General features: G+C 39.6%; 1 protein-coding gene across 1 annotated transcript; it reads left to right on the top strand.

Annotated features, from left to right (window-relative positions):
- Window positions 1–22,326: 22,326 nt before the first annotated feature.
- On the top strand, window positions 22,327–26,984 carry LOC146654069 (uncharacterized). Its single transcript, XM_085380725.1, has 13 exons — window positions 22,327–22,411; window positions 22,767–22,804; window positions 23,106–23,190; window positions 23,290–23,380; window positions 23,522–23,610; window positions 23,691–23,818; window positions 23,913–23,964; window positions 24,804–24,901; window positions 25,003–25,139; window positions 25,223–25,288; window positions 25,476–25,522; window positions 25,688–25,836; window positions 26,555–26,984. Exons 2-13 carry the CDS (start codon window positions 22,780–22,782, stop codon window positions 26,875–26,877), a joined length of 1,290 nt encoding a protein of 429 aa, XP_085236851.1. The 5' UTR covers window positions 22,327–22,411; window positions 22,767–22,779; the 3' UTR covers window positions 26,878–26,984.
- Window positions 26,985–27,011: the final 27 nt, after the last annotated feature.

Raw genomic sequence — 27,011 nt, 5'->3', positions numbered from 1 at the left:
ATATTTACGACTGCTCTGCTTGGTTCAGAGCAGGGTTGATGCCCAGGTAGACAATGACACGCGACGTTCTTTTAAGGCACTGTGAATTCGCCAGACAGTCTTTTACTCTGTACTGACATGAGTTCAATTAGATGCCACACAGTATTTGATCTACATATGCTCGCGGTTTAATACGGAGTGCATCTGGATTTCAGAGATGTGGAAAAAGTGATGTGGTCACAAGAGTTATCCTTCACCCCTGAACAAGTAGCATACATGTGTGGAACAATGAAAGTCTGAATGCTTAGTCCAGCGAACATGCAAGTTATTCTGAGCGATCGCGTTCATCAGCATCAATATGCGACTATATCCGATACACATATTTAAAGTTCCGCTTTCTGTCATTTTATTCTAATTAACTATCCATATGTCTTATTCTGTAACTTTTAGGTTTTTACCCTAAAAACACAAGATTGTTTGAGTAACAGTATAAAGAATATAGGGCAGATTAGTATCATTTTCTGGTGTTGTGACAGCACTTATCGGCATCAGCCCCAAAAATCCAGAATCCATATATATTTATAGGCCAGCAGCAGCAATCTGCACATTTACTCAGTATACTGACACAGCTGTGAGAAGATATATGGCATAAACATATAGCCCATTAAGAGTTTTATATGTTTCAAGACAGCAAGCACAAACGAGATTAATTTTTCAGTTTTCCTCTTAACACTAGGCAAGGCAAGGCAAGTTTATTTGTATAGCACAATTCAACAACAAGGTGATTCAAAGTGCTTTACAGAGACATTAGAAACAAGAACAAATAAAAAGCATGATTTAAAATTGATTAAAACAAGCAAATAAACTAACTAACTAATTAACAAACAAACAAACAAACAACAGTATATAAAATCAAAACAGATAAAATCAGAACAGTAGATAAAATCAGTAGTTAAATGTAAGTTTTGAAATTTAAGCTTAAAGTGTGGATTTGGTGCTTTATTCAAATGCAGCTGAGAACAGGTGAGTCTTCAACCTGGATTTAAATAAACTGAGTGTTTCAGCTGATCTGAGGCTTTCTGGGAGTTTGTTCCAGATATAAGGAGCATAAAAGCTGAATGCAGCTTCTCCGTGTCTGGTTCTGACTCTGGGAACTGATAAAAGACCGGATCCAGATGACCTGAGGGATCTGGATGGTTCATACCGGGTCAGGAGGTCATTGATGTATTTTGGTCCTAAACCATTCAGAGCTTTATAGGCCAGCATCAGAACTTTAAAGTCTATCCTCTGACGGACAGGCAGCCAGTGTAAGGACCTCAGAGCTGGACTGATGTGGTCCACTTTTTTGGTCTTAGTGAGGACTCGAGCAGCAGAGTTCTGAATGAGCTGTAGTTGTCTGACTGATTTTTTAGGTAGACCTGTAAAGATGCTGTTACAGTAATCAAGCCTACTAAAGATGAATGCATGGACTAGTTTTTCCAGGTCCTGTTGAGACATCAGATCTTTTATCCTTGATATATTCTTGAGGTGATAGTAAGCTGACTTTGTTATTGTCTTAATGTGTTTTTCTAAGTTTAGGTCTGCATCCATCACTACACCCAAATTTCTCGCCTGGTTTGTGGTTTTTAGATGTATAGATTGAAGTTCTCTGGTGACCTGTAATCGTTTTTCTTTGGCGCCAAAGACTATTACCTCAGTTTTGTTTTTGTTTAGCTGGAGAAAATTGTGGCACAACCAGTCATTGATTTCCTCAATGCATTTACCAAGAGCCTGTACAGGGCCTCGGTCTCCTGGTGACATTGTGATATATATTTGTGTGTCATCTGCATAGCTGTGATAGTTTATTTTGTTGTTGTTTATAATCTGTGCCAGTGGGAGCATGTAGATGTTAAACAGAAGGGGTCCCAAGATGGAACCTTGGGGAACTCCACATGTGATACTTGTCTGCTCAGATGTGAAGTTACCTATTGATACAAAGTATTTCCTGTTTTCTACGTATGTTTTGAACCAGTTTAGTACAGTTCCTGAAAGACCTGTCCAGTTCTCCAGTCGTTTGAGTAATATGTTGTGGTCAACTGTATCAAATGCTGCACTGAGATCCAGTAAAACTAGGACTGACATTTTTCCACTGTCTGTATTCAGACATATGTCATTAAACACTTTGGTCAGAGCGGTTTCAGTGCTGTGGTTCTGTCTAAAACCTGACTGGAAGGCATCGTAGCAGTTATTCTGTTTTAAGAAGTAACTGAGCTGTTGAGAAACTGCTTTTTCAATGATCTTACTTAAAAACGGGAGATTTGAGATCGGCCTGTAGTTGTTCATTTGTGTCTTGTCAAGATTGTCCTTTTTCAGTATAGGTTTGATTACAGCAGTTTTTAGTGATTCTGGAAACACACCTGATAATAAAGAAAAGTTGACGATCTGTAACAGGTCTGACTCCAAAGTCTTTGAGACCTTTTTGAAAAAACTTGTTGGCAGGACATCTAAACAGCAGGAGGAGTTCAGTTGACCTAAGATGTCCTCCAGGTCTTTGCTGTTAATAGGTTGAAACTGTTTCATGGTGTTTAAACAGTTTTTCGGTGGACACAGTACATATCCTGGATCTGCTGTTGATGTACCAATTGCTTGTCTAATTTTTTGGATTTTTTCAGTGAAGAATTTGGCAAAGTCATTGCAGGCCATGGTCGAATGAAGTTCAGCTGCCACTGACACAGGGGGGTTTGTTAGCCTGTCAACTGTAGAAAATAAGACCCGAGCATTATGGCTGTTTTTAGTGATGATGTCAGAGAAGTAGGACCTCCTTGCATTCCTCAGTTGTAAATTATAATTGTGAAGTTTCTCTTTATAAATGTCATAATGAACCTGGAGGTTTGTTTTTCTCCATCTGCACTCAGCTTTCCTACACTCTCTTTTTTCATTTTTCACCAGTGTGGAGTTTCTCCATGGAGACTTTTTCCTTCCAGAGATAACCTTCACCTTAATGGGAGCAATAGTGTCCATTACATTTAACATGTTAGCATTGAAGCTATTGACGAGCTCATTGACTGACCCTCTGGACAGGTCAGGTGTTAATGGGAAGACCTGGTTAAAAATTGCACTACTGTGTTCAGTTATACACCGTTTTGTGATCACTGTTGTTGATATATTTGTGTGGGCTGAGATTTTACTTTCAAAGAAAACACAGTAATGATCAGACAGGCCCACATCAGACACAGTAACCTTTGAAATGCTCAGGCCTTTGGATATAAAGATATAAAAAGATGCACTTGTTGCTTTTCCACACTCTTGGCAATATTTGAATGTATCCTTAGCAATGAATTTGTAGGTACCACCCTCATGCCACTGCTTTTAGAAAACACGTAATGTCCTAAAATACCAACGTGACCGGCTAGTTTGTTAATACAGTTCAAGACAAGGACATCTGAAGAGCTGCAGCTTGATATTGTTTGCTGTTTGTTATTTGTTAATTATTTAATTGATATAATTACTAAGGTAACTAATAATTGTTTCACCTCTACTGCAGATCAGACAGAGATGAGTCCTGACAGCTGGCACATGGAAGCCATGAGTTTTACCGTGCACGTGGATTTTATAGTGTTCCCTTACTGTACATGCTTTGGTAATAATTTACATCTCGCCATGTCTATCTTAACATCTGCCACCTGACTTTAGTGTGCTTTCATCTTTGTTCGTGCGCTGCGTGTTCATACACCGGCGATTTTACAAAGTCAGTCGCACACGTGAAACATCAGATTAAACATAGACTCCTAGATATTAGCTGACACTCCCTTTTTTTTCATATGTTTTGTGCGCTTACTTTCTAGCTTTTCTTTGTGTTCTTTAAAAAATGAATAGTATTTATCCTGTCTTCTCCTTCTTTTATTCAGTGTGTGTGTGTGTGTGTGTCTGTTAGAGAAGAGTGTATGGTGCCTGGGGTGAAATCAGGCAGATAAAAGGCAGTGATGAGGTCTGGATCCTCAGCATCCTGACAGCTGTAGATTAAATTAAAGAACTTCTGACAAATCAAACAGATTCTCTCTCTATCTCTCCCTCTCTTTCTCTCCATCCCTCTCTTTCTCTCTCTTCACCCCTAGAGCCCTCATCAGGCAAGCTGGGTGCGGAACTTGAAACAAAATGGATTTCATCTTTAAGGGCTCGGGCAGGCTTTGAAACCGCACCAACTGCCGCCCCTACTTGTCCGTCTTTCTTTCTCTTTTGGATTTGTTGGCTTGCCTTTTTTTTTCCTGATACTTCAACAAACTTGAGCCATATTGTGACAGATAAAAGTAGAACATCAGTACTTCAAACCATGACAGTAATTGAGAGATGAAACGGGCACATTTTCCAGGTTCTGAGAGGCCCACTCCGATCCTCACATCAATCGCTCCTGCACGGGATTCCAGGGAATGGTAGAGAGCAACGCTTGGCTCCCAGTGGATCTAAATGCTGCTGTAATAAGGTATTAACACTTTCTAATGTGGTCTATTGGCAGTTAGACCTGCTCTGATATAAAAAAAAATACATGTCAAATAGGCTTACTGCTGATCCTGGTAAAGCAAATATACACACATTCATACGTAACTAAAAATGGCTACTGCCAATCATTGTCTCATAGTATGTGGCCCGACAGAGCCCTTCCCAATTCCCTATGCAGGCTAGCATTCACACCATATTTACACTTTGTAGGTACACCTTGCTATTACGGTGCTGGACTCCCTTTTGCCTGTAGAACTACTTTAATTCTTCAGTTTCAACAATGTGCTGGAAACATTCCTCACAACTCCTCAATGTTCATTTTCTTCCCGCTGGAAGCAAAAGATGGGTAAACCAAGGCTGTAAAGTGATGGACATGGTCCTCAACAATGCAGGTATTGGTGCCTAAAATATGCCAAGAAAATGTCCCTACACCGTTAAACTACAATTAACAGCATAAAGTATTAAAACAAGGCAGGATGGATCCATGCTTTCATGTTTTTGTGCCAAATTCTGACCTTTCCCAGCAGAAATCAAGACTCATCAGACAAACATCGTTTTTGTCTTTTATTAACGAGCAGCTGAACAGGTATATGCTTTCATTGCTTAAAAGTGCACCATATCAGATTGATAAACTTCTTAAAGTTAAAACTGAGTATTACGTCACGTTATTTGGATTCTCACACATTTATACTGTTAAGCATCAGTGTAATTTGTAATTTTATTATTATCATCATTATTATTATTATTTTTATTCTTTCTGAAGAGACTATTGGTCCAGGAAATGGCTTTTTCATGTAGGGGGATGTTGATTTTATACCCATGTCAGTAGTAAACTAAAGTGTAACTTACGATGCCAGACAGTGACTAATAAGTGTGAAAGGCTTTTAACCTTATGCAGATTTATAACTATCAAAGGCGTTATCTTTGGTAAAGTATTTTAACTGTAACAGTGTTCGTCAAACAGTTATTACACTTCACATGTTAGCAGAAATGGAGAAAATCTGTAGTTAATGTTAACTTTACACAGCATTATGGAAGACAGAATGAATTTAAAAGTATTTTTCTTTTATAGTTTTTTTTGGTAATGAGCAGAGATAAAAGGCCTAACACAGTCACAATCAGCTTCTGATTGCTTTCTCGACTATTTTGCTTAATGAAATAAAAGATTATTCAAATTCCTACAGTTATGTTCTGTACAGTTCCAGTTTCATCTCATCACCAATATAAAAACAGAAGAGATTACCAGCAGTATGTCGGTGCTATAATATTAGCCGCTAAGTTGCTGATCTAAACTTTTTTCATATTTGCACTCTAACCAAGTAAAGGATAAAGAAGTTCCTGGAAATCCTAACTTGAAAGAGTAAATATATCTCGCTGTATTGTTTAATCTGTTTATTAGAAATTATAAAACAACTTTGAAATTCATTGCTTTCACTCACAAAAAGTGCTATTAGATAAATTGTAGCTCAAACAAAAATCAGACACCCTAATATTTGAGAAATTGTCCGGTCACTAGAGAGCAGTATTGGATATGAATGAAAGGGACGATGTGTGTGTGTGGTAGAAACAGAGCATGCAAAAGAGTGCCTTGGACTTAAAAAGCCCAAGCTTAAGCAGCTGGCCAAACAGACTGAGCAGGGGATCAGGCAGGAGCAGTGTGTGTGTGTGTGTGTGTGTGTGTGTGTGTGTGTGTGTGTGTGTGTGTGTGTGTGTGTGTGTGTGTGTGTGTGTGTGCGGGAGAGTGGGGAGTGGGGAGTGGTGCAGACTGCTAAAGAGAGGCCTTCTTCTCACCCGACTCCTCAGCCCTGCTGCTCAAACCAACAGAATTAATAGGCTCATTTGCCAAGAAAAACACTCTAATCAGTGGGTTTCCTCTCATTAAAAGTTAATTAGTTTGACACGAGTTTCCTGCAGAAGAAAGTATTGGCCACTTACAACTCATTAGAGCCAAAGCAAAACATCACAGTGAGGAAAGCTGGAGGAGAGGGGAGAAAGGAGGAATGGGACACACGCACTCATGTTCATACACTCTAACATGCAGTGCACTCTGTGAGACTCACGCTAGCTGGCACATCTACAGACATGTGCATTACTTTGTTATTGCAAAATGTTAGTGACATGTGTAAACATGCATGCCAGCACAGTTATACATGAACACACACATACGGTAAGTGCTTACATACACATGTGGACACAGACACACGGTACTGTAAACTCATTTCTGTTATGGCATCAGTAACAGCAAGAAACACTTATCCTGGGAACTATAAAGCTGGAGTCTTTCTCCACACTCATCTCATACAGACATAATTCAACATGCACGTGATGTATTCTGTATATAAAACATACAGAATATATGAACTTTTTTTTATACATATGTATATATATTATGTTGAAAATGTTTGAGTTATATAGCTTATATAACACCTCAGGTGCTAAATGTGTTCCATCTGATCATTTCATTTGCTTTGCGTGCATGTGCGTGCACGCTTGCAAGTGTGCGTGTCTGTTCTTTTGTAAAGACAGAATCTAATTCTGACTAAATATTAAAGTTTCTGACCAATTAATAAAATATTTGTCACTTTAAAACTGACATAAATATATATGAGTGAATATGTATCAATTGAAATGTCTTGAAATTGAATGTATATTTTACACATTTACATTAAACTTCATTTAAAAAAAAACTTTATAAAACTTTTCCATAAAAATGTTTCATCACTAGTCATGCTAATGCTCAGCTGAAAACTTTGATGGATGCTTTTGAACCCCTAAAGCGCCACCACAGATGTGTTTGCTGACAGCAATGAAAGCATTTAAACTGGTACAATGGAAATCATTTATGTATGCCCAAAGGGTTAAACACTTAAATCTAATGAATAGTTTCATTTTCAGTGTGATATTTTGGAAACTTTTTGGGAAAGAAAAAAAAAAAGCTTGTTGAAATTTTGCTATTCCACAGTAATTGTGTGGTGCTGCTACTTTGCGGCACTTTAACTGTTCTGTTCTGTAAAACCAAATCAGGTGTGGTTAGCTTCTCAGCACTCACTTCAATATGTCAGTCAGCACATTTACTAAATGAAATTACAAGACTCACACTGGAGACAGAGAGGCCAGAAGTCATAAAGAACAAAAACACAAAAGTATCTGCTCTGAGAGAGTCAGAGATCACTGTGGCTCTGTTATACCAAAACAGTATCTTCCACTTTAGTGTTATGTATTAATGAAATTACATGTGGTGATTTGTAGCCTCCTTGATTGATTATTGGGCTGTGACATCCCACACTGTTAAATAAAGTTAGACACACACATATGCTCCCACACCCTCCCCCTGTTTCCTCTTTCGCTCCATCTTTCCACTGCTCTCCAGTCTCACTGATCTGTCCAGTCTGCTCAGACTTCCTCTTGTTAATGAATCATGAAGTTTGACTTTTACTCCTTAATAAGCGGTGTTTTGCAGAGAGCGAAGGGAAAGCGCAGAGTTTGTTTTCGTTTAATTAGTCAGGCAGGTTCCCTGGGCATGGCGCTCAGTGAGTGAGAAGGCCGGGGCCCGTGGAGCAGCATCAGACGAGGAAGTGCTGAGAGGCAGTCCGTGCTGCCAGGTGGCCATAAGACGAATGTGTGCAGGCAAGGACTAAGACGGGGCAGGAAACATAGAGGCACAGTGCTGCAAACTGAAGAACAATGATAGGAAATGTCCTGGAGAAAACACACCAGCCCATGGTGAAAGAGGGCTGGAAAGAAGGAGGGAAAGAAAGACGAGGGGTAACAAGAGGAGGGAAATGTCCGACAGAGATTAAAGAAAGGAAATCAAAAAGAAAGAATTTGGAAATAATAATGAGAAAGGTATGAGTACGAGTGGAGGATACATGTGTTAAATATACAGTGACTGTAGTATCCTGACGTAATTTTACTTGTTTACTTGAGTTACGTGTAATTTCCTTAGATTTCATGGGTTCTTCTGACAGCTATAGCAACAAGTTCCTTTTCTGATTTAAAAAAAATGCCTGTAATATATTCTTTTTTTGTGAGTTTAACTTTGAAGAACACAAAGTCACAGAGTCTCAGAATGGAGGAATTGCATTTTACATTCCCTCTCTAAGTATAAACTGCTACACAAAAGAGCAATGAGCTGCAGACAGAAAGCCGTGGTACAAATACATATTTTTGACAAAAGAGCAATGGGCTGCAGAAAGAAATCTATGGTGTAAATACATCTTTTTTATTGCCCCATTTCCAACCAAGCTAAGAAGTTAGTTATCAAACACTGCTGTAGAGCTTTTTCTCTCTTAAAGAAGTTTTTATTGAAAACATTTTACACACTGCAAATGTTTTAAACCACCGCTGACGTTAAAAGAAGTGCATTTGTTCTTTAAGCTATCAGACTATTTTTATATATGTTTCTATTCTCATTTAGTTAATCTTAGTGCTACTTCCACTATTTTGTCTTTGAAGAGCAGCAGAACGTCTGACAATAATGTTATTTGCTCATGCTGCATCTGTGTGTAAATATCAAAAACCAAAGTAAGATAATAGTGTCATCTCGCGCATCGCCATGTGACAAATAGCAGTGCGGTATCAGAAAGGGTCAACAGTTTGCGGTGGCAAATTACAGCGTGACAGATCTTGAGCACTTTGACTTGTTGAAATCCGATACACATCAGAGGACAATAATGGGTTGTTTATGCCAGGCCCTGAGGCAATTTGTTGCACTCCAATATCGCTATAATCAATTCAAAGTAATCCTCAGACCAGCGTTATGATTTTTATTTGGTAAGTCTCATTGCCACTGTGTGTACGTGTCCCTGTTTTACGTCTGTCTTTGTGTGTCGACTAAGGACAATTTGGCCAGTCCTCACTTTTGGACAGACCCACAAAAGGCAGTTTTGGTTCAGCTTAGTTCAGTTTTATTTACATAATGTCGATTCAACAGCTGCCTTTATATTGCAAGGTAAACGTCTGACGGTATTAAAAGAAAAACACTAAAAAGGCTTCGTTTTAAGCTTAGAATTAGCTTTAGAGGCTAGCAGTAGGTATTTAGTTGTGATGGGTCACCTTTGGTAAAGGGGCTTGGGAACGGTTGTGTCTGTGAGTGTCCTCACAAACATAGAATTAAAAATATGTTTGTGTTCACGCCATAGACCTGTGGGCTCAGAGGTATTAGACACTCATCAGAGTGAACCTTTGTAGAGTCAATATTAGAGGCTTCACCTCAGAGCCTGACCTTTACAGCCTGTTTCCCTCTCTGCAACACACCTCGATACTTCCTACACACTCTCACACAAACAAACACACACAAAAACCATACACCCCCATGATCAATCTTCCCCGGCCTCTGCGACAGGAAAGCACAAAGCCAATCACATCAACACGGTCGGGATGCCTCGCTCACCCTCTGACGAAATGTCACTGGAGAGGCTGTGTCAGGAGACCGTGGGCCTGTTGAATGTGTGTGAGACAGCAGAAAATCCTGAGGACTCTGGTTGCTGGTGAATAGAAGTGTTCATATGGCTCGTGTATTGTATCTTGTAGCAAGAAAGTTAAGTTCTGTGACTGACTTGTGCTCTGACCCTTTAATTTAGAAACAGATGATGGACTAACCTTATTACCAGCTGGTATTTCAGCAACTTTTGTATAATGGAGCAAATGACTTGAGCTTTGTGTATTGAGATCACCTGATGGGCCAGGAAGATAATGCCATTATGCCATTCTTCAGTAAAAGGGCACCAGCTGATAGGCTGTTTTGGAGGGACTCAACTAACACAACACAATAAAGCTATATTATACTTTCATTAATTCATCAGAAAATCAATTTGCATTCTGCACACTTGGGTCTTACCCTGAATGATTATGCTTCACATGCACTAATTAAACAATGAGTAATCATCCCTTTTCACTGTATATTACAAAAAAAAGGACTGCAGCCAATAAAATACACCATGGAGCCCAGCCAATGCTGGGTAGAGTGTATATTATTGCCTTACCTGATTACATTGTGTTTTCGTGTGAAGTGGGATGCCAAGATGAGGCTTCAGAGCACATCTGAGTCTCACGTCCTAAAGACAGCCTTCTGCTTTCCCTTGCCAAGCTCACCTGGACTGCTTCACCTGTACTCGTGACCCAGTGGTGCGGTGCAGCTCTGTATGTGTAGAGCTGTTGGCTGAATCAAAGAAAAGTGGTGTGCAACACTGCAAGTGAGGAGAAGGTTAGGAAGGTACAGGATATACTCTCACAGTGTGAGAGAAACACAGCTGTGCCAAATATTGGTTCTGTGGTGAGCTTCAGGTCCAATGCCGAACCTGCGCAGTGAAGACATACAGAACAGATGTCACACATCAGGAAGAAACAAGTATTATATGTCAGTGCTTTATATGTGATCATTGTGATGTGATTCGTTTTACCCTTTAGGAACGTAACGTAATTTTGATGTAATGTGTTGTTTCATCTGTTAAAATTAATGCTAATTCAACAAAATCCTGACAAAATAAATCTTTAATCACTTTTAATCAGAAAAAGATCTCTATGGGAAAGACATGCAATTTTCATTATTTTAGCATTGCTAGGTAACATTTTATTGTTAAGAGACAAAAGTGGAAGTTGTACAAATATGGATCAGAGCAGACATCAGGTGATTTCCAGGATGCCATTAAAGACTGCAGGAAAGCTTAATCTGTACTACAAACGTGTCATATTTAAAGCTTATTTTTTAAGACTGACCAAAACGCTTTAAGCTGCACTCATACAGCATGTTATTCTGCACACTCGAGCAATGTATCTACGTCACATCTGTGTCTTTTGCATGTTCTCCCTGTGCCTGTACCGGCTTCCTACCACAGTACAAACTCCACACAGTGTGGTTCGAACAAAGAGCCTGCCTGCTGTGCGGTGATAGTGTTAACCACAGTACCACCCTGTCACCCATACATACCAACTATAGATTTATACTGTAATTCTATTGTAAATTCAGATTAGCATAAAGTTTCCTTTTGTGCCTGTTTTTAGTATTAGAGAATAACAAAGACTAAAGCCTGTTTAGTATATTTATAGATGACAGCAATCCTTTTTGACAGCAAGCATGACTTGTCATAGCAGGAAAAGCAGTGTTGCTAACAACATCAGAAATAGTCATAGTTCCCAGTAAGTCATATCAGTGTGACAGTGAGCAATCACACACAGTACCAGGACCATAAAACTGAAGCAGTTTATAGGAATTCCGATGTTATTAATATTGCCGTTACACCTACGCTTTGCTTTTCTTAGAGATTAATTTTTTTTAATGTTTACAGCACTGATGATAGTTTTAAAGGTCGGTGCTATCATAGTGAAATTTAGCAGCATCATTTAGTATTAACAGCTATTAAAAAGTATAGCCTATTAAATCCTTTCGCGCGAGTCTTGCCAAAGGCTTCTTTTGCCATTCAGAAGTCATTATAGACGTCATTGTGTTTATTCTTATCACTGTGTGTTTTAGTTTATTTTTTATTCTTCTTGTTACAGGAGCCATCGTCCAGAATTTCTGTCTGTTAAGAGACTGACCTACAGAAATATTGAAAAACTACTGGGGAATTAATCTAATTATGAATTCAAAGTGAATTATCAATGTAAATAACTGATAAAGAATAAAGTTCTTACTTTGAATACTACGGCATTTTCTTTCCCAGATGTAATCGCAAATGAAGAAAGTGCAATATGTGTAGTGAGGGAAATATTGTTAAACTAATCTGTGTATCGAGAACTGCACCCACAATTGGTTTGGCTGAGAATAGCTCTGAGGGCTGTGGATCAATGCTGGCTGGAAGCACCTACATTTCAGACATCAGAAACATTTGCATTGTTTGATTGTGGATAAACCAAGTTTAGACATAAGAGTATTAGCCCAAAGGTTCGCTCTGTGCTTTGTGTTTTTTAAATATATATATATATATATTTGTTTTTCTTCAGTTGTTGGTTAGGGCAAAGTGGGGTTATATTTGGATAGACTGATATCCTCTATTTACAGAATGAATTATATTAACCAAACAAGAGGTCACTGGCTGTGGCTAGCATGTTGGGGCTAAGGGAGTGTCTGGAGTTGAACAACATCAGCGTAACCTCTGCTTTAACCCCACATATGAGCACTATTGATTCATTCACTTTGAAGAGGTCCTTGAAATTGTTTCGATGAGGAACTGTTGTGGCAGTCTTTTGGGGCGTCTAAGGCACCGGTCCAAATGAGAATGTCTCCAAGCTGGAGACAGACAGACAAAATCACAAAGGCCGTGAAGACAGACAGACGCACATAGGCGAAAAAAATGAAAAAAGGGAGAAAAAGAGTAAAAGAGCTATAAAAAAAAAAGAGGAGAACTCCTTGTTTCAGAAACAATGACTTTCCTGCCGATAGAAAGTGATGGCTGAGCTGTTGCAATATCCATGTCTCTGACAGAACTCAGAGCGTATCAGGCTTATTGCATTACCTGAAAAAAGGGAAAGGGTAGAAATAATCAAAAATGCATCAGAAATAATGCACTTTTCAGACTCTATCCATCATTGTTTCGGCACCCTCGATCCTTTACGAGAAGTGAGTGAGCGGAGGGAGGGGGCGAGGCGCTTGCTCTCGCTCCCACAGCCAAGGAGGAGGATGGGTAATTAAATTGTGTGTCGCTCTCTAAGAACTAAAATGAATGAAATAGATGAATGCTATTGCATTATGCCACAATCGTGACCTGCAGAAAACTAATGGCAGAATAATAGTTTTAGGTCCTGGCGCTGTTTCTCTGATGCAGACAGCCACTTGAGTGAATATGCAACCGTACTTGCAGGCAAAATAGTTTGTCCTACACCTTCACTCTGTAATAGTCCGCCTGTCTTTCTGTCTGTAGCGTGTGTCATCTCGAAGTCTGTTAGGCTGTTTGTCGGTATGGATTTACAGTATTGGTTCATAGCTGTCTCTTCATCCATCCATCCGCTCACCTTTCTCTCCTAAGCTGTCACGCTCACCTCAACCTATTCACCAGACCAACAAGGAGTCCAAAGCGGTTAAACCGATGCAGCTTTTCTCTCTTTTATTTTTTCTTTTTTTTTTGCTTTGTTTTTGAAGCGAGCAGCCAAACCAGTGGTCTTTTTCTTTGTTCAACATGCCTGCCATAGACGGGGGTCTTGCTTTGTAGTTTGACTGTAAAGAGCTGGGAAAACTGTTCTGAAATCCTGAGCAAAAAGGAGTGTAAATAAAAGATCAAACCAGGCCTCTGAGCAGAACCAGCGGCCTGGTACTCAGCGCAATAACTCACCAAGCGTCGCCACGCATTAACTTGACGCGCTCAACCGAAGCGGGGAGAGGTAGCCAGGAGCTTTTTCCCAGCTGCTCTCTATACTGTACAAACACCTGAGGACATACAGCATTTTTTGCTGTAAAGAAATACAGTTTATTGATGCTTTGAAGTCTTATATGTTGCTTGTTGTGGCTTGGGCCTTTTTTCTGTCTTTGTTACACAAACAGAAAGAAACTGCATAGTCTGCACACTCATCAAAACTGTTTTATGTTTGAAGCAGGATTTAAATTATTCTCCAAAACCTTTGATAACATTTGATGAGTGATTGCAGAAAATTCTGCACTAATCTATGAAGCTCTAATAGCCAAACTAGGATGGAGTTTTATTTAAAAATGCACACGATACTCTCTCCAAGATGCATTTGCTCGCCTCGGATGGCGCCCGGCCAGAAGATGGCAGCACCCAGCTACACTTTGGCCTCCTCTGATCTCAGCGTTGTGTCAGTTGGTCTGCACATGGATACGTTACGTCCAATGATGGATAAAGATGTTTCGTGGCTGCTGCTCTCGCTACACAGCGTAGGTCACTGGGCCTGATTCAGGTCCTGGTCCTCCTCGCTGTTCCCCGCATTCGAAACATGCTGAACCAGTTAACCGCAGCATTCCTGGAACGGCTCACAAATCAACAGCTGATCAACAGAATCACTCATGACACATCCTGGCAGTGAATACTAAACATAACTTAACAAATAGCTGTCTGGGGAAATGAATGAGAAGATGCCAGCCATCTCGGAATACACAAGTAGACAAATATACACAAACCTCTTAAATGACTGCTCAAACTTCGCAATAGCCTTGAAGTAAAAGTTGTTGTCCTATTGTTAGATATAGACAGCCTAGGTTTATTTCTGTTTGTATATGCTGGAGGGGATTGTAGCTCTGCTCCTGTTGGCCCTGTTATTTGATTTCCTCTTTTACAAAGGCCACAGTCAGAGCTCATGTCAAAAGAATGCATGCAATAACAAAACAAGCTTGACTGATAAATACCCGCTTTTCACAGCATGTGTGTGTTTAAATGTGTTTGTGTGCGTCTTTGGGGCTGTGCTGGTAGTGATCTTCCTAGAGTGCGTCTGACAGAAACAGTCTTACACACAAAACCAAAGCAGCCCGAGACTCTTCCAACCCTCTAATGATGTTTAATGATACTTATCAGTGATGGAACACACACACGCACACACACACCCTTCAAACCCCTCCAGGAGCAGCAGCACCTTGCCGACTGTGGAATTACAGGCAGGCGATAATCAGGTCAGCCCGTAGGTCCTCGGGGACTGAGGTGTTCATAAACATTCCTGCTGCTCTTTTGTGTTACTTCCTGCGGTAAAACAGCGAGGCGCTCCAGTCGAGCCGACGCAGGCTAGCTAGCGCGTCGGTTCGCCCCTGGGTGCACCATCCCTGTCTCTATGTGCAGGGAGCCACACACACACACACACCTTCTCTGGGATATTAAAACACACTCAGGCTTCATGTAGACATATCATCAGAATATTAACTACCTTATTAGCATAAAAAACCCTCCCAGTCATCTACATCTGATTTGACATTTGGCATTGAAATCAGTACCTCGACTTAAAATAATATCTAACAGCATTATACATTTCTTTTAAAGACCGAACAAATGTGTGTGTGTGCGTGCGTGTGTGCATGTGTGTGATATTACTTGAGGTTGATACTCGGAGCCAACTACCTCCTCCTCCACGTACAAACCTTCTACAAACAAAGACTAAAGAACACAAAGGCGTGGGTTCAGTGCATGCCTCTGCTTTTCAAAGATTTGACTCTTGCTCTGCAGTCAAATAAAAACCTTTTGGTAAACTGATTAGCCTCTCCAAAACTTTTCAGGTTTTTGATGCAACTCAATGTGAAATGTTCAATATTCCACTCGCTCACAGTGGAAAGTTCACAAACATGTCTTTTTGTCTCTCTCTTTCCCTCTTTTCTTTTCCAGTCAGTGACCTGGGGCCTTTTGCTAAAGCAGGTGCAGAGGGGGCTGCTGACTTTTCCTGCTGGGGTCTTTTACTATTGAGGAAAAAAATGCCTGTGTGACAGCTCCAACTATGTGTTCTGTCTTGGGAATTTAACTTTTTGGAACTTGTTACAGTTGTGCATTTAGCATCAAATCGTTTTCTAGAAGGTGGGGACACTGCCAAAAAAAAAAAGAGAGAGGAAAAAATCCTACGAGTAAAATTAGGGAGAGTGAAACATTTATTTCTGCTTAGTTTTATAGTTTTCTCCAGTCCCGTGCAGCCAGTGGGAGTTCAGATCTTCTCGCTACTTATTTTACTTTGGCGTTGACATTCAGCTCGCTTGAGATCCTGCTGCAGTCAGTGGCTTGATAACTACTTATGGGACGATATGAAAAGGGAGACCCTAAAGTAAGGCTAATGTAAATCTTGACAAGTGAGCGATTTTTGCTTTAATAAGATTTGAAAGTAGGAAAAGGCCATCATTCTGAATTTTTGGGGCCATTAACAGTGAAAAACTGACTGCTGTTAACATCACATTCAGGTTTGGAGTGTTGAACTTTGAATATTAATTAAACTAGTTTCTTTAATCAGACTCTACTAACCGACTCTAATCAGGTATTGAGTTATAATCTAAGCTTTGTGAACAGCATGCACTTTGTAAAGGACAGAGACAGACTTCACTGCTTATTAGGTGGACCAGCAGCTTCATGCACGCTTGTAGCCCATTTTTTGTCATTCACCATATAAGACACTTATAGTGACCATTACACGTAGGCCAGTCTTGGACAATGAGGTTTTAGTTTGGTTTATTTGTTGTTGTATTTAGTGGTGTGTTACGAAACAAGTCATTCAAAGTGAATGTTCGGGAGACTTACACAACAGTGAGGATGAAGGTTTTCATGCCCCTCCAAATTAAAAGCCAGCCAACAGTCAAAAGAGAAATTGTGCGGTGACAGCCATCTACTTGTTAGCGCAGGAAATATGCATTTAAGTGCATTTACAGTCTCTCTTTGCTTACTGTGTTCATGAAGTTATTCAGCATAGTATTTTTTCAGTTGTTAATGAAGCCATAATGTTGTTTAACTTTGCGCAACTTGCAGTGCAGAAAAGCTTTTTCAAGAAAAATTCTGGGCATAAACATTAGACCTTTATTTATTTATTTATTTTGGCTGATAATTGCAGACATGCAGCTGTTACAGTGGGGCAAAAAAGTATTTAGTCAGCCACCGATTGTGCAAGTTCCCCCACTTAAAATGATGACAGAGGTCAGTAATTTGCACCAGAGGTACACTTCAACTGTGAGAGACAGAATGTGAAAAAAAAATCCATGAATTCACATGGTAGGATTTGTAAAGAATTTATTCGTAAATTAGGTTGGAAAATAAGTATTTGGTCACCTCAAACAAGGAAAATCTCTGGCTCTCACAGACCTGTAACGTCTTCTGTAAGAAGCTTTTCTGTCCCCCACTCGTTACCTGTATGAATGGCACCTGTTTGAACTCATCATCTGTATAAAAGACACCTGTCCACAGCCTCAAACAGTCAGACTCCAAACTCCGCCATGGCCAAGACCAAAGAGCTTTCGAAGGACACCAGGAAAAGTATTGTAGACCTGCACCAGACTGGGAAGAGTGAATCTACAATAGGCAAGCAGCTTGGTGTGAAAAAATCAACTGTGGGAGCAATCATCAGAAAATGGAAGACATACAAGACCACTGATAATCTCCCTCGATCTGGGGCTCCACGCAAGATCTCATCCCGTGGGGTCAAAATGATCATGAGAACGGTGAGCAAAGCTCCCAGAACCACACGGGGGGACCTGGTGAATGACCTGCAGAGAGCTGGGACCAAAGTAACAAAGGTCACCATCAGTAACACACTACAACGGCAGGGAATCAAATCCCGCAGTGCCAGACGTGTTCCGCTGCTGAAGCCAGTGCATGTCCAGGCCCGTCTGAAGTTTGCCAGAGAGCACATGGATGATACAGCAGAGGATTGGGAGAATGTCATGTGGTCAGATGAAACCAAAGTAGAACTTTTTGGTATAAACTCAACTCGTCGTGTTTGGAGGACGAAGAATACTGAGTTGCATCCCAAGAACACCATACCTACTGTGAAGCATGGGGGTGGAAACATCATGCTATGGGGCTGTTTTTCTGCCAAGGGGACAGGACGACTGATCCGTGTTAAGGACAGAATGAATGGGGCCATGCATCGTGAGATTTTGAGCCAAAACCTCCTTCCATCAGTGAGAACTTTGAAGATGAAATGAGGCTGGGTCTTCCAACATGACAATGATCCAAAACACACCGCCCGGGCAACAAAGGAGTGGCTCCGTAAGAAGCATTTGAAAGTCCTGGAGTGGCCTAGCCAGTCTCCAGACCTCAACCCCATAGAAAATCTGTGGCGGGAGTTGAAAGTCCGTGTTGCTCGGCGACAGCCCCAAAACATCACTGCTCTCGAGAAGATCTGCATGGAGGAATGGGCCAAAATACCAGCTACTGTGTGTGCAAACCTGGTAAAGACCTATAGTAAACGTTTGACCTCTGTTATTGCCAACAAAGGTTATGTTACAAAGTATTGAGTTGTATTTTTGTTATTGACCAAATACTTATTTTCCACCCTGATTTACGAATAAATTCTTTACAAATCCTACCATGTGGATTCATGGATTTTTTTTTCACATTCTGTCTCTCACAGTTGAAGTGTACCTCTGGTGCAAATTACTGACCTCTGTCATCATTTTAGGTGGGGGAACTTGCACAATCGGTGGCTGACTAAATACTTTTTTGCCCCACTGTATATCCCAGTAACTTAACAAATTACAGTTTTAGCTCTCTCCCTAATCATTTAAGCAGACCTTTCAAAAGTAACTGCCCAAATAAATGTCCAGAGGCATTGCTAAGATGGCTGCAGAGTGGCAAGAATAGAAGGGTTCGGCGAAAACTGACCCCCACAGATGTATGATTTTCTTGTTGTAAGGGAAGCTTAGATTTATCTGTAGGCCCACTAGCATCCACATAACTTGAACAATATCCTTAACAATGGGGAGACTAACAGGGTACCACCAAACCAGAAACTGGGAAAAGAAACAAAGCACTCTCTACAGCTGTTTTAAACCATGCCAAAGTTATTCTGTGGATTTTTACTTTAGAAAATATTCCACTTCACTCTGGTTTCCTCATTTTCCTGTCCTTTGTCCTGCATGTTTTGACCCTGATTCTTTGCCCTCATTGACCTGTCCTTCCCCTTAGCGAACCAGCTCATATCCAGATACTGTCCAGACCTTGAAAGCAGCTCGGCTCATCGTCTCACCCCTCCTCACTGTCAACAAGTCTCCAGCAAAGCTATGTAAACAGCTCAGCCACAGCACAGGGCCCAATGTCAGAGTCTGATTACCCCAAAACAGCCCCAAATCAAATGGAAGTATGAAATAAATCACAAGTGATTAGCTCTGCTTCAAGGGTAGGCATTTGGCCATTGTGGCCAATTCTGTGGGTCAGGTTTATTAATGCATCAAAATAAACAAGTCAGACCAGCTTTGTTTGTTGTGTGTGCCAGACTACACAAACTATTTTTTCTTTCTTTCTTTCTTTGTATTTTGCTATTTTGATGATGAATCAAAAAGGCGGGATAAGCCAAGTTTGACGAAGAGGCAGTGGTGAAAGATCTATTCAGTTACTTATTCAGTTACTTATATAAAAGTAACAATAGCACAAGGTACAAATGCTGCAATACAAATAAATACGCTGCATTAACACGGTTATCACCTAAATGTATTTCACATTCTGTTTTGATGCTGTAGCATTAACGGTGCATAATTCTCCATGGAGTTATTATGCAGTAGTTTAGAATATAAAGACACCTAACAGGGCATTCTTGGGTACATTATTAGTTGACAAACCAATAATCAGAAAAAATGAAAGACAATGAAAAAAGGAAATGGGGGTTGGAAAAAGAAGCCAGGGCTATAGAAAGTACCAAACAATGGGCCAAACGAGTAAGATTGGGGTCTAAATCTGATTTAACCTACTGTCTGTGTGGGACCGAGGCAGTGGTTAGGGTGTTAACATGATGCCGTAAGTGTGATAGCCATGTAATAGCATGTCATTAAACTGTTATGGTTACACAGCTCAGTGGAACAGAACAGTGGGTGTAAAACCTTGAACAAGGCAAGGCTCTTCAAGCTTCAGCCAAAGCAACGATCTATAGGGCAGAGGGGAATGTGCAAGTGTGTGTGCGTGTGTGTGTGCGCGCGCCTCATCTCATCACAGCACACAGTCTGATTTGTGTATTCAACCTTACAGTTTAAATAAGCACAGAGTACGTATGCCACCTTTCAAGTATTTGATCAAATTCCAATATATCTAAGTTGAGCAGAGTTATGGCCCGCTACCCAAAGAAAATACACTGATAAACTGCGTTTCAGCTTGAAGCATTAACACGAAAGTTAAACCAGGAGAGAAAGGGAAGGAGAGAGAGAGGCATGGCAGCTGTAATGAGGGGAATTACTGATTGGCCTCTGCTTATTTGTTTTTGTGGGTTATTTTCTTGCTGTAGCTGAATGTTTACTGCCATGACTCAAGCTGCTTTTATTGTTTTACCTCAAATGACCACCGAAAACACGAAGACATGCACAAATTGTTGACTGAACCTAGTATGTATAACAAAAGTCTAGCATCCTGATTTGAAGAGTGTTTATAGAGCGTGACCTTGCAGGCCTCGTTCTCATCTCTATCCAAATGCGGTTACACCTCTCTCCCTGCTGCCAGAATCTGTCTCCTTCTGTCTACTTCGCTCCTTGCCACAGCTGGCGTACAAACTCTTAAAAAAAACCATCTAAATTAAAAATCTCTGCCCTGACCAATGTTATTACAATCTTTAACATGCCAGTAAACACTGATGAAGGAGAGCAGTAATGTGACCTGCATGTGGATTTATACAGCCCTGTGAAGGCTGGCTGGCTGCTGGGTGGGTGGGTTGTTGGTGCAACACAGGCCCTCTGATCTCTCTCTCTCTCTCTCTCTCTCTCTCTCCCTCTCTCTCTCTCCCTCTCTCTCTCTCTCTCTCTCTTTCTAACAAACCCTTTCATTTCCTTTCGGGAAAATCTGTTCTTCATAATATCACACACACAGACCTGGAGTGGGAAAGTGGGAAGACGCCAAGGAGAAGCAAAGGGAGTCAAATTTAGGAAAATGTCCAGACAAAAAAAGACTTGATTCCTACCATATTTCCAGTCCATGTGGACATGGCTGACTTCCAGTGAGGGGGACTGACTGTGTGTGTTGGTCAAAGATATAATTGAAAGTTCGCTCTGACTGTTGACGGAGCAATGCCAAACAGTCCAGGCAAAGATGGGATTATGCATACAGAAGCTGCACTACGGTGTACATTTTAGGACATCGTCAGGTATCAGACAAAAAATTGTCAGGTGTCAGTTGTCAAAAAAAAAAATTGTCAGGTATCAGAAAAAAAATTGTCAGGTGTCAGTTGTCAAAAAAAAAATTGTCAGGTATCAGACAAAAAATTGTCAGGTGTCAGTTGTCAAAAAAAAAATTGTCAGGTATCAGAAAAAAAAGTTGTCAGGTGTCAGAAAAAAAATTGTCAGGTGTCAGTTGTCAAAAAAAAAAAAGTCAGGTATCAGAAAAAAAATTGTCAGGTGTCAGAAAAAAAAATTGTCAGGTGTCAGAAAAAAAATTGTCAGGTGTCAGTTGTCAAAAAAAAAAAAGTCAGGTATCAGAAAAAAAATTGTCAGGTGTCAGAAAAAAAAATGTCAGGTATCAGAAAAAAAATTGTCAGGTGTCAGACAAAAAAGTTGTCAGGTGTCAGAAAAAAAAATTGTCAGGTGTCAGAAAAAAAAATTGTCAGGTGTCAGAAAAAAAATTGTCAGGTGTCAGTTGTCAAAAAAAAAAGTCAGGTATCAGAAAAAAAATTGTCAGGTGTCAGTTGTCAAAAAAAAAAAAGTCAGGTATCAGAAAAAAACTTGTCAGGTGTCAAAAAAAAAAATGTCAGGTATCAGAAAAAAAATTGTCAGGTGTCAGAAAAAAAAGTTGTCAGGTGTCAGAAAAAAAAATTGTCAGGTGTCAGAAAAAAAAATTGTCAGGTGTCAGAAAAAAAATTGTCAGGTGTCAGTTGTCAAAAAAAAAAAAAGTCAGGTATCAGAAAAAAAATTGTCAGGTGTCAGAAAAAAAAATGTCAGGTATCAGAAAAAAAATTGTCAGGTGTCAGACAAAAAAATTGTCAGGTGTCAGAAAAAAAAAGTCAGGTATCAGAAAAAAAATTGTCAGGTGTCAGAAAAAAAAAGTCAGGTATCAGAAAAAAAATTGTCAGGTGTCAGAAAAAAAATTGTCAGGTGTCAGAAAAAAAATTGTCAGGTGTCAGAAAAAAAGTTGTCAGGTGTCAGAAAAAAACTTGTCAGGTGTCAGACAAAAAAGTTGTCAGGTGTCAGAAAAAAAATTGTCAGGTGTCAGACAAAAAATTGTCAGGTGTCAGTTGTCAAAAAAAAAATTGTCAGGTATCAGAACACAAGGTACCAGAGAGAAAATCTTCCTGCAGGTGGCGCTGCTGTCATGTCCCACCCGAATTGATTTCCAAATATGTCATCAACGTGTGACCGTGGGAGAGCGTAAGGTCATTGACCTCACCGGAGTTTTACCGTGGTTCAGGCTCCTAACGACACAAGGTAAGTTTAACTTTTTCTCCCTTTTGTTCATATTTTTGCCACAGTTGTGTTATATTAAGTTGCAGTTATGTTGTGAAAGTTACATATCAGAGACGGAAAGCCAGTTTTGTACGAAACCAAATCAGTACTATTTTTGTCTGGCTAATTCATTCTAGCTAGCGACAGTGGTGAAACGTGATTCAAATTTAAACTGTTCAGTAATTGTTTTGTATACATTTCAGCAAATGGACAAGCTGAAAGCTCACGAGCAGCCTCCATCCTTTCTGTCGCTCTTTTTCTTTATTTCTCTTTTCTATATTGCTACTGTCGGGATATTTTTTGATCCCGATATGTTTTTTTCTGTTGTTGTTTTTAGACTTTGCTGCAATATGTCATCTGACGATGATGAAAGGAGTATCCGACTCTGGCTGGTTCCCATGACTGTACCAAAAATACTTTTTTTTTTTTTATTAAAAAAAGAGCATTAAAAATAAATGACTAAAGTACAACTTATTTATTAACTACTGTTCACCTCTTTCATATCAAAGAAGTGTATTTTTTGCTACACATGTTTTATTTGTGGGCACTGAATAGACGATGCTTTTAGTGTAATTGCCACATAAAAAGATTTAGTACTTTACTGGTTAATTACTTATGTTCAGTGTAAGAGGTGGGTGATCAATTAGACTGTTGTTGTTACACTTAACCTTTCAAGATATGATGATAATAACATTGTTCAACAAAGGCTTAAAACAAAAGGAAATCAGCTGTGCACTGAATTCATATGGGCATAAAATAAGGTAAGTCTGCATTTCAACAGTTTCCGTGACAACTCTCTAAAATGACAAAACATGCAGTTTGCATTTAATATAATGTAAGTCTGTGTTGTCTTTTAACAGTGAGAGGCATCTGAGACGAGTTTTAAAACTTCTAGGGTTGAAGCGAAGATGCCCCCAACGACCTTTTACTGAAATCCACAAAGCTGTGGAGGTAAGCGTTAAAACATCAGTGCAAAAAATATATATTTTCCTGAAGTCTGTGTCATGAGCTATTGTAGAAACAATAAATGTTATTTTCTGTAGTGATTTAAAAAAAAAAAAACATTCAATTGTCTGTTTGTTTGTTTTTTAGAGTGAGATGAAACAGTGGTCTCCTGAACAAGGAATCAGGGCAATGGTAAAGCGGGTAAGGGATGTCAGAGGAGTGCGGCCTTGTTACAGGTTGGTTAAATAGTGTGTATATGATCAAGTGTTCTCTTGTTTTACTGTTGAGCTCAGAGTAAAATCTATTGTTACTGTAGAGACGATGTTGCTAATATAATGAGGTATATGGATGCAAGTGGTCTTCAGAGGAGATCTCCTGGAAAGAAGAAAATTCCCCGTCGGAATTACATCAGCCGTGGTCCAAATGACACACGGCACATTGATGGTATTTATTTTATCTTTTCAATTAACCTTCCAAACATGTTTTGATGGTACTTCTGTTGAAACAAATTGTAATTATTATTTGTTGTTTCATATAGGCAATGATAAACTGAAGTTCTTTGGAATGTGGATACATTTGGGGATTGATGGGTAGGTTTGAATATGGCATTCGCTACTTAATTTATTATATTCAGTGATAGTACAAAGTTGCTTCAAGATAAGGATGTGCGGTAAACTGAGGTGTTATCTCTCCTGAGTAGTCTAGGGCAGGGATGGGCAAGTCCAGGCCTCGAGGGCCGGTGTCCTGCAGGTTTTAGATGTGTCCTTGATCCACAGCTGATTCAAATGGCTAAATTACCCTCACAACATGTTTTGTAGTTCTCCAGAGGCCTGGTAATGAACTAATCATTTTATTCAAGTGTGTTTACCCAGGGTGATATCTAAAACATGCAGGACACTGGCCCTCGAGGTCTGGATTTGGCCAAGCCTGGTCTAAGGGACCAAGATAAAGTATGAATAGTGAAGGAGGATTCAAGATGGCGGTTTTTAAAAGGCTTATTTCCTGCTAGTCTTAAAGTTCCATTTCAGACTGGCAGTTAATTTCAGGGAGGGCCAAGACCAACACAACAAACAAAACATCACTGATATAAAGTAAACAGAATTTAACTCCAAAGAAAATAAAATGTACAATTTACGATAACCTACCTAACCAACACATAAACAGGAGAATACAAGGGATTACAAAACAAAAGGCAGCTCTCCCCTCGCGTCAGTCTGAACACAGTCAAGAGTCACATTCAATTCCAAAGGCATGTAAGCCTACACAACTATGGCAGTCAAAATGGCCGGAGGAACCAGAAACAACGCCTAGACATAATACAATGGAAAACCAGCATACTCTTGGGGAATGTAACAAAAACCAAACATAGTGCCAAAACATGATTAAATCATATGTACAAGTGGCCACTTTTCTGTTTCTTTCTTTTCAGATTTTCCAGGAAGGTTCTATGGCTAAAGGTGGGCACATCCAACCGCAAGCAAAACTTTGTGGCCAGATACTTCTTTGAGGCTGTTCAAGAACAGGGTGGTATGCAGTATACTAAAAAATGGGGGGTTAAAAAAGATTACATTTTGTTAATAAATTTATTTTTTCATCATTCACTAATTATCTTCAGTTTGTGTCTTTAGGCTGTCCTCAAATGATTCGGGGGGACAGAGGAAAGGAGAACCTTGTTGTGGGTCAAATGCAGATGGCATTTCACATGCGAGATCTTGGGAATCAGGCATGGAGGTGCTTCAGAATGGGGACATCAGTGCACAACCAGGTATGTCTTTAAGCTGGTAAATGACTATTTCTAAAGTAACAACCTGACAACAAAACTGATAATGTCATGTTTCTGTTGTTTAGAGAGCTGAATGTTTCAACAGTATTTTAAAGCGGACATGGATTAAGAAATGGCTGACAACATTTGAGGTAAAGCAAATCTTTCACCTGTAAAACCTATTAACAAAGAGTAGCCATCCAAATTTCGTTAAACATACGATGGATTAGTTTATCTGAAAACACAAGGCCAGAATCTGTGTTTATGTACATCTGTACCTTTTCACTAATGAAATTCTCACCTTCACAACTTATGTCTTTTTCAAAACAACATGCGTAGGCCATGATGGAGTCTGGGATCCTTGAACTGGACAATCCTGTGCACATGTAAGTCAATATTTTTAGACATGAAAAATAATCAAGCAGCAGTATGAAAGTATGTGGTCTAGGAATGCCTTTGTTTTTTGAGTACTGATTAAAATTTAGCTTTTACTTATTCTACCTCAAAGAAGCAGATGAACATATTAATTTTTTAATTCTCCTTTTTCATAGCAACTGCTTGCAGTACTCACACTTGCCACTGCTTCAAAGAGACTTAAAAACGGAGCAAACAGTTTGGAACACCCATGACATCCGCAAGCAACGCAATGCACCTGGTCCATTTGGGAAACCCGACCTTCTGTTTACCTCACCACCTCCTGGTATGTCATTTGAAAGCCTGTGGGGTTTTATTTTTTTGTTTGTTTTTTAACTTTCATTAGTTTACTTTTACTTTGATATAGCACTCTTCACAGGATAAAAACCACAAAGTGGCTTCACAATAATATAAAACAGATAAACATAAAACAGCACAATCGAACATACAGAATAAATGCAATCAAGGAAACGTAATGATGGAGGCAGAGCATTCCATGACCTGGGAGCCACCGCTTTGGAAGATCTCTTGCCTCTGGTCTTCTGGTGGGACTACTAACAGCCATTGATTAGATGATCGCAGGCTGGGAGAGGGAGCGTGGGGTTCTATAAGATCAGAAATTAAGGCAGGAGCTTCACGATTCGGAGCATTGAAAGTCATTACTAAAATTTTAAAATGAATTTTCTAAAATATACTGGAAGCCAGTGTAATGAGCGTAAAACTGTTATAATGTGCTTTCTCTTTTGTGTCTTCCGAAGAAGCCTACTTGTAGTACAATAAGAGATTTCTGAATTTCTACTGTCAATACTAAAATGGCTTCATATTGACACCTTTAACTAAAAATTTATCTAAATGTTTGAGTGATATTTCCATCTTTAAGTTTCTGTAATAACATCTGTAAACACTGACTGCTTCTTATACAGGTTCTAGAACAGCTTTGTCATTATTCATTTATTTTTAACATTCAAAGTGAACATCTTTTCAATATTGTCTTTCATTCGCAGGATATGGCAATGTGCTGCACATTGTTGACCCAGACCTTTTAGACTATGCCAAGCAATTAATCTGTGAGAGGGAAGAGCCTTCACTGGTAGCAAACCAGGAATTCAGAGACATGTGCCAGAACATTTTAGAAAACAGCCAGTTTCCCTGCACACCTGATGGTTGCCTTGCTGCATACCTCATGCTAGTCCAAGAGCTCACAACTGCCATGAACAGAAATGCAGTTCCTACACTTTCTACGTTTGCCGAGGCAAATGACATATACATCTTTCTGAAGAGAGAGAGGATGGAAGGTGCACCAGTAAACATTTCCAATGACCAATAAAATCATACAACAGTGTTTGTTAACATTTATTTATCCTTGTTTAAAATCAACAGGTAATTTGAAAACTGTCTGACCAACAAAATGTACAATAAAATGTTGAAATACAATTGACAAGGTGCCATCTTTCATAATGA

The sequence above is a fragment of the Rhamphochromis longiceps genome, linkage group LG14 (assembly GCF_057381845.1).
Source record: "Rhamphochromis longiceps isolate RC_006_pf linkage group LG14, R_longiceps_female_GT1.1, whole genome shotgun sequence".
In the NCBI taxonomy this organism is placed as follows: Eukaryota; Metazoa; Chordata; class Actinopteri; order Cichliformes; family Cichlidae; genus Rhamphochromis; species Rhamphochromis longiceps.
This window is presented reverse-complemented; position numbering and strand designations above follow the sequence as displayed.